An 8,542-nucleotide genomic window follows, 5' to 3' on the forward strand; every position below is an offset into this window, starting at 1 on the left:
GCTGTTGTTCACCATCTTAGCTGTAGAGGGCAGTGTCACTGGCCCCCATGTGGGATCCGAACCGGGGCCCTGCTGCTCAGAGCTGGCGTCCCAAGCCAGTTGTTAACCAACACGCCACTTGGCCGGCCCTCAGATGTAATTTTTTTAAATGTAAATTTATCTAAAGAGACTATAAAGCTAGCATAAAAATCAACATGAGAATCTCTGAATATTTGTAATAGTTCCTATACAAACCAGTTGGCTTTACAAATAAGTGAGAATCCAATTAAATTTCAAATATGACTAAAATTTACCCATGTCACCCAAGAAAAACTAGTTAACTTCAGATTCCTGAAGCTGGCACTGAAGACCTCCTGTAGCATGGATCAGTAGTGTAGCATCATAGCTGGCAGATCACCTCCAGGGCCAAGGGCCACCCTACAGCTTCCAGCTGTACAACTGGCTAAATAACTGAACCTCTCAGCTTCCCTTCCCTTCAGTGGAGATAAAAGCTTTCCCAGCAGGTCTCTGAAGTACTAACAGAGATCATACAAGGACTCAGCTGGTGTCTACCAGCTGTATCTCTGGTACTTGCCCTCATGTGCTCTCCTCTAGACAAGGCCCACCCACAGTGTTCCTTTTCTAGGCTGAGATTATTTTTCCCTAGACCTCACTCAGGCCCCCTTTTACCCTTTCCAAAGATAAACCTTCCTGAAGTAGCCATCTTACCATCACACCCACATATCCAAACCCTATAATTCCGTTCAAGTCCCAGCTCAAGCCTAGATCCTCTCAAGCCCAACCCCAACACTACCTCCTCCATAAAGTCCCCTAATGCCCACAGATCAGTGTTTCTCTTCCCTGGCTGTATTCAGTCACCTGGGGAATTTTTTTTTTTTTAATTTCTTGAAGCCGGGACCTCAAGCAATTAAAGGACCTCAGCCATGCTTTGTTGGTCTGAGTTGTGGCCCAGGAATCAGCTATGGAAGTGACCTCTTCATTCTCTGAGACTCCATAGCACTGCACCAGTACTTCCCTTGCAAGACTTTGTGCTTTCTACCCCCTATTTTAATTACATGCAAATTGTATTTAAATTACACTCTTGGAAAACAGGATCGATATTTGATTCATATGCTCAAGTATCCACAAGAGCAGCAACTTGAACTACCAGGATAGTCAATTATCTGTTGAATGCGGAGGTAAAGAAATAGAATTTCAGTATTCTTAGAATGTAGCATTCAGAAATATGGTTTGAAACAAAAGCCTACCACCACCTGAAAAACTAATCTATATTTCACTAGCTCAGCAGTTAAGTTCTACTAGAACTTATGTGAACTAGTCAATGTATCAATGTATAAGAGATGATGAATCCCAAACAGAGAAAACATCATTAAAATAAAGCAGGAACAGGGCTAATCAGATCTGTGGTCTCACAGATGGTTCTTCCCTCCCTCCTTCTCCTTCGCCCCACTTCCCACTGCTTAAAGTTCCCTAAAAGGATCATGCTTCCTCATGCCCCCAAGCTTTGAATGTACACTACAATCTCTAACGTACCACGTTCTTCATCTGGGTCTTACTACTCATTGTGAAAATACCTTCTATGATGGAAAGCCTTCCCTTAGGTCAAAGTCCTAGTCAAACGTCTCTCCTTTGTACTCCCCTAACACTTGGTAATATTACCCCTATCAGCACCCGTCAAAAATAAATTATTACTTTGCTTATCTAGGTCCCACTGGTTTCTGGGAGGTGAGGGTGACTCCCATCATTGAACTCCATCACCTCATATAATGTTTGGCACTTGGGATGTATTCAATAAATGTTGAATGAATGAATGAATGAATGAGAAAAAGACTTCAGTTTGTTCATCTGTAAAAATAACTGAGTTGATGTCCAAGGTCTCTTCTAGCGTCATACTTTACTAGAATGAAGAATAAAATCCAATAATGATCATGTATAATAAAGACTTGGATCCATGTTTGGAATGAAATAATTTCTAAGTCATAATATCACAAGTTGCTGATTTATACAAGATTTCATGTACACATCATTTTAATATTTAAGCCAAAAGATGGTAAGTTGCTGTTATATTGCTTATTATGGTTGGAGAAATTTCTCTTCAAAAAGCATTAAGTGGAGCCGGCCGAATGGCTCAGTTGATAAAGAGCTCACTCAAGAGTGCAAGCTCTGAGCAACAGGGTTGCCGGTTTGATTCCCGGCCCGAGCTGAGCTGCCGCTGAGCTGCCAGCCAACAGGTGGCAGAATGGCTCAGCTTAAAAAAAAAAAAAAAAGCATTAAGTGCTCATTAGCAATCCTAATTTTAATACAAAGTAATATATCATTTTACATAGGTAGGTAAAGAACTATAGACATTTCATAACTATGTGTAGGTGAATATTAAGGAAATATTTACATTTTGAGGCCTAAATGGTAAGAAATGGATACCCCCTAGTTTATAGTCATTACCTAAGAGAATACTCAGCCTAGAATACATGCACATTAAGACATATGAGTAAGATCCATTCTCAGCTTCTAGCCCAATTCCACTTTCAACCTCAAATAGAGCTATTATTGAAAATAGTAATCTCTGTAATGAAGATGTACTAAAGTAGAGATTTAGCTTTGGAATGTGATTATTTTTTCTTAGTCTTTCAAGGCAATGATATCTAACATATGGTAAATTATTTCAAATAAAAGTATTTTTGTGAGGACTTACCTTTAATCAACTGGGAAGCTACCACTTTCCTAATCTTGTACTAACAGGTGATTCAGCTACCCAAACAAACTAAATTTATATATTTATTTGGAAAGTTTTATTTGATTACAAAAAGTTAAAGTCATTTAAATACATTAATTATATACATTAGTGATTAAATTGCTTGATAATTACACATAAACAACTGTATACAGTAAGGATAATTCCAACTTCATTTTCTAGATGAAAGCAAAATATAATAATACAATCCCCACTATTTTTATTTTATTTCTAGCTGAGCCATCCTGCCACTTGTTGGCAGCTCAGCGGCTGCTCAGCTCAGGCCAGGACTCGAACCGCTGTTGCTCAGAGCTCTCACTCTTGAGCCACTCCTAACCAACTGAGCCACTCAGCCGCCCCCACACACACACACTATTTTTAAACAAGGCAAAATAGTTTTCATGTTTTTTCTTTTTTGATAGCTTTTTCTATTTTTAACTTGCACTACATAGTTTTTCCAGGTGTCACACATCATTTTATATTATCAGCACTCAACAGTGTGTCATGTATATTAACAGAAAGCTGTTGTGGATTTTACTCTATAATAATGTGCAAATTTCCTTGGTCTTGAATCCATTAAATGACAAAGGATCAACTCAAAATGTTAAAAGCCCTTTGAACAAAACCTAAGGCAAGACCTGCCCAATGATCAACCTGCAAGAGTGAAATAAGTCTGGCTACACTGTAAAAAAAAAACAAAAACCAAAACACCTTATTTTTAGACTCACTGATGTATGAGGCCTTATAAAAATCAAATAGGAAACTTAAAAGGATTTTAATAAAAGTGTTCTCTCTTCCATGCCTTTTAAAAAATGTCACTGCATTATAACCGGTAATCTAACAAATATATTTGCAAGTATGGTAAGGTCAGTGTTTCCGGCTCTTAAATACGAGGTTGCTTAAAGCAAGTGTCATTTCAAAACCAGATAATTTAATAAAATAAACAAGAAATTTAACAAAACCATAATTCAGTGCTTGGAGAAAGATGGAAACTTGTTTTTTACTTATAAAGTTACTCCTTGCTGTGTTGTTTGGGGGTAGAAAACTGTAGCTCCTTCTAACGTTGATTATATACTGGAAGATTCCAAAGGCAAGTGCTTTGCAAATGCAATAACTAGAACTAGATCAGCCTTCCCTGCGCCCAGTCCTGGTGCAAGGACCAGAACGACCAACTTTATCCACCACTGGAACATGGTAATTCAGAAAAGCTGACGTCTTCAGAGAAAGGCCACGGGAGAAAACTCAAGTCACGAAAAGCTTTAAGAGAAAACTTGCTAGGCTTCTTGCTTGGGTCTGAAAAGACCTCAACAGAGTGCTGACATCACTCAAGTTTCCCCCAATTTATCACCCACGCCTACAGCCAGGCCACCCCACCTTTTCTGTATGCTTTTATTAAATAACAAAACTCTTAAGTGGCTCATGGCTCAAAAGCAAAACCCCCCGAGTTCAACAAAAACCCCATAATGGGGAAAAATCGATGGCGAAGTAACTCCCCACACCAACCACCCACGTCGCACCCCACGCTGCAGCGAGACCGGCACTCACCCACAGCTCGCCCGGGAGACCCAGACCTGGGGTGTTTCAAAATCTAAAACGCGGCAGGCTCGTTTCCTCTTCCAGGGAAGGTTCTCATCCCCACTTCAGAGGTACATGCGGAGCATGCCAGGCGCTGCCATTTTAACAAGAAAGCGGACCTTGCCCGTGAGGCCCCTTAGCCGGTAACCCTGAGAGGAGCCGGAGCGCCAGACAACCCCTGACCCGTCGCCTGAGCCGCCCCGCGCCCTCGGTGCCGCGTGTAGTGAGTGGTCCGCACTCGGGACCCATACACACAGAGCAGCCGACGCAAAGCCTAAACTAAGGGACGCTGGATTTCCGCACGACTTCTCAGGCAGCGCCGAGGCCGGCAGCAAAGGAAGGGGCGGGCACCTGCAGGCAGGGGCACGGCATTCGCGCCCGGGGGCGGGGCGTCGGCCAGGCACGCGCTCGGTTACCCGGGCAACGCAGCCTCGCGCCCAGCGGAGGCGCAACCTGGAGTTGCATTCCGAAACTCAATGCCCTCGCCGTGACCGCGGGCAGTTCTCGAAGGCACTCCCTGAGTGGCTGCACGCCCTCAGCGCTCAAACCTCCCTCCCCGTGGAGCGTGGCTCGCTGCACAGGCGGCCCCCAGGTCTCAGCCCCGTGGTCCAGCCCAGCCACTTCGGCGACCCCTGCTGCTCCCCACCCTCGGCCGGCTCCCAGCGCTGCTACGGGCGGGAGCCTCCCGGGCCAGGGCGACGAGCGGGAACGCCTCCCCGTGGGCACCTCCCCCTTAGCTGCCCAAAACCCGCCTGCGCCGATCTCCGTCGCCGCGCGCGACGCCGGGCGCGGTCCGTAGCGGCCCGAGGAGCGGGCGGGTGCTCACCTAGGTTGAGGCCCGGGCCCGCTAGCGAGAGAACCTCACTGCATTTTATTTCGTTCGTGGTTTTTGCATAAGCTGAAATTTTGTAGTTGCGTTAAACTTGGGACCTCCGCGAAAAGGACCCGCTTATTTTTTTCTTTCCAAAATGGCAGCCTCCAGCCGCGCACAAGTGTTAGATCTGTACCGGGCGATGCTGAGAGAGAGCAAGCATTTCAGCGCCTACAATTACAGGTGATCCCACGGGCGCGGGGGCCGGGAGGTCCGGGGGCGCGGGCTGCACGGGATTGTCTCAGGGTACGGGGTACCCCTGTCCCGAGCCGGGGTTCTCAGAACCGTGACGAGAAGGCTCCGCCACCGAAAAGCACACCCCTGCTGGCAAGTGTGGCCCTCTGTAACCTCGCGGGGAACAGCAGGGGGCTTCTTCATTGTATCAGAGACAAATCTTGTGACGTCCCCCCTCCCCAAGTCGGATACCGTTGTTCGTGCTCTGGGAGCATGGTTAGTGATGTGTTTCTGCCATAAGAAGGATGAACGTGAAAGCTGCAAGTGCTTAAGTTAGGACCAGTTTATTGCATATATAGAACTTCCCACAGAATTGGAAGAGTGGACGATATAAGTGACCAATCAGTAGCACATGTACAGAAGCTGAAGTCTCTCTCTACCCACTCCTTTCATTTCCTAGGCGTCTTAATTAGCTTTTATGGTTGCAAGAATCAAATCCGTTCTACCTGGGATATTGGTGGGGGCAGGGGGAAGAGGGAGGATTGGAAGTAGGGAGACACAAGTAGTGGTAAGGGGAAAACGGTCACAGACTTCCAGGAGCTGAAATGCTTATCAAGGCCTCACCGATGGAGATCCAACTTTTAGGATCTTAGCAGGAGAGTGAGAGTCAAAACTTTTAAATCCTTAATGTAGCACACAGCTTTTTCCATGCCTGCCGCATTCTCCTCCAGGCTCTTGAGCCCCCTTATTCTTTCGTTTTACTCTCTATATCTTTGGTGAACTTCAGAGCCTCTGTTTTCTTTTCTGCTTCCCTATAATTTCTGACCTAACATTACTGTATGTATCTTACGGGCTTTTCTCTGCATCCTTTTAGATTTGGTGTATTCTATCTATATTCCCAAAACAAGAATCTGACAAGACCAGCTCATTTCATTACACCAGGTCTCACTTTTGGTGACTGGCCAACCTATGGGTTGGTTTCCTAAAAGCAAAGCCTAGAACAGAGCTGGTTAGGTAGCGCGCGCACACCCCTTCTCTATGTTTTGGCTAGCCCTGTAATGGGTAGACCCAGTACAGCCTTGGTTATTGTACAAATCACAAAACACTAAGCCTCTCAAGCAGTAACTGTCTAATTTTTAGGCACCGGCCTAGAAAAAGTACTCATCCTATAAACTTGAGAACAACATCTGGTTCACACTGGTGAGGTCTTATCCACCAGGTCAAGTAGTTAAAAGAAACATTTGGTGGGAGTGTGTGGTTTTACTTAATGACTTTGGCTTTGGAAGGAAACGTTTGTAAATAGTAGGTATACTGGTGGAATTTTTAACAAAAAATTAACCAAGTACTTCGCACCAAGAACTTGACTAAGTTTATTAAGGAACCCACAAAATATGCAAGTGAATAAGGGGAAACCAATCATTTTCACCACAGTTTGGAAGGAGGTATTTTGTCATTCAAATTTGCTGAGAATAAACAAGAACTGGAATCAGCACACCCATCACACACTAAAGAGATGACAGCAGGGTGAGGGTAGACCTGACAGCGCTGTGTACAAAAGTCAAGTGGAGCCCTCAGGATATAGAACCTTGGACAAATCACCCTCAGTGTTTCAATTTCCTTGCTTGTAAAATCAGCTTTTTGGACTAGGTAATCTCTAAGGGGCCTTCCATTTCTAAAATTCTATTTGGAAATGACTTACGAGCCAGGTAATGAAATCTACATACAAGGCTAAGTTTTTTCAAATGAATAAATGCCAAGTCAACAGATCACCTGCAGGAAAGTCATTCAAGCCTTATTGGCAGAAAATTGAAAATGAGTTTCAGTAGTGAGCCACTATAAGGTAATATACATTTAGAAAGTAATTGTTTGAATTATATGTTGAGTAATGCTTTTGAACTAAATTTATTGTCCTTATATAAATGTATTATCCAAAGGGATCTGGTAATCATTTTATACTGTTTTCTGAAATCATGGGCCTAAAATCTGAGATTCCCACTAGTATTATCTCGTAAGATAATAAACTTACTTATTATGAAATATGTCCTTTTGTATTGAAGCTGTGTCTTGTGGCTTTCAAAGACAGCCCCTCCCCCTGTACTCTTCTATTTGGCATGCCTTTTAATCTCCCTGGTCTTGAGTTTGTCCTCTTCCTTTGAGATTTAGCTCAGTTACGACTTTGGATCAAAGGTTTTCCTGATTCTTCTCATTCCATATCTCCCAACCCCATCTAAACAGGTTCTATTCCTATGTGTTCTTTTACTTCAGTGCTTCTAAAATCATTATCTGAAGACTAGTTTACCCAGTGCCATACCAAACGCTGGAGGTAGAAAGATGCAAGCTTTGGACTCAGCAGAGTACCTACCATTAATGGCTTTTTTTACAGACCTTTGTGGACACAGTTATAGAAATCATTTTCACAAACTGGTAAGTGCTATGACAGACATATATGGGGTGTAGAATCAAGAATGCTTCCCAGAATATGACACTGAATCAAAGGCGTGTTGTGGCATATCATGCTCAGATAATGACAAACAGTAGAATACAGTAAGTCCCTGACTGACGAACATTCGAGTTGCGAACCAATCGCGGAAGTAGCTCACATGTCTGCCGGACATTGTCACAGTTGTGCTGCTGTGTGCTTACTGTACAGTGCGATAGTGTACAGTAGTACAGTGCTCAATCAGAGCCCAGGATGTCCGGAAGCAAGAGGAAAAGCTATGGTGCTGTGGAGGGGACTGCTAGGAAGCACAAAGACTCACTGTCGGACTTAAGAACGAGTCGGTCTTACAAATGAGTCAGACTTACAAATGAACCCAACTTACGAACAAATCCGACTTACGAACGAATCCGGCTTACAGAACGTTCGCCCAGAATGGAACTCATTCATAAGTTGGGGACTTACTGTACTGCCGGAGAGTAAAGTGTTATTCAGAGTAAAGTGTGAGTCAGAAGATGAGACTGAGGTTGGAGAGGATCACATATTTGAGGGCCTAGAGGTGGTGCTAAGGATCCTGGACTTTATTCTTAGTTAGCAGGCAGACAGTAAAGAGCTTTAAGCCATAAAGTGACATGGCCAGATTTGCATTTTTGGTGCATCAGTCTGACAGCAATGTAGAAGACAATTTTTGTTTTGTTTTGTTTTTTGTTTTAAGATTTTTATTGGGGAATTGGGGGAATGGGAACAGTGCTGG

The 8,542-nt window shown here is 43.8% G+C and overlaps 2 protein-coding genes across 13 annotated transcripts in view; one reads left to right on the top strand and one right to left on the bottom strand.

Moving 5' to 3' along the window:
- Positions 1-4,462, bottom strand: part of FARS2 (phenylalanyl-tRNA synthetase 2, mitochondrial) — a 323,981-nt gene extending 319,519 nt beyond the window's left edge. For all 4 annotated transcript variants that reach the window (XM_019632556.1, XM_019632559.1, XM_019632557.1 and 1 more), the window contains exon 1: positions 4,277-4,462. The gene's annotated coding sequence lies outside the window, so the exon portion shown is untranslated. The remainder of the gene's footprint in view (positions 1-4,276) is intronic.
- Positions 4,463-5,066: 604 nt separating this feature from the next.
- The window catches only part of LYRM4 (LYR motif containing 4), a 159,774-nt gene continuing 156,298 nt past the window's right edge, over positions 5,067-8,542 (top strand). For 4 of the 9 annotated variants that reach the window (XM_019632562.1, XM_019632564.1, XM_019632565.1 and 1 more), the window contains exon 1: positions 5,071-5,360. In XM_019632562.1, the coding sequence (XP_019488107.1) occupies positions 5,275-5,360 (86 nt within the window). In that variant the 5' untranslated portion in view covers positions 5,071-5,274. Of the gene's footprint in view, positions 5,361-8,542 lie in introns of all 9 variants that reach the window. The other 5 variants (XM_019632569.1, XM_019632567.1, XM_019632568.1 and 2 more) reach the window with 3 other exon arrangements.

This window comes from Hipposideros armiger, unplaced genomic scaffold (genome assembly GCF_001890085.2).
Source record: "Hipposideros armiger isolate ML-2016 unplaced genomic scaffold, ASM189008v1 scaffold_1153, whole genome shotgun sequence".
In the NCBI taxonomy this organism is placed as follows: domain Eukaryota; kingdom Metazoa; phylum Chordata; class Mammalia; order Chiroptera; family Hipposideridae; genus Hipposideros; species Hipposideros armiger.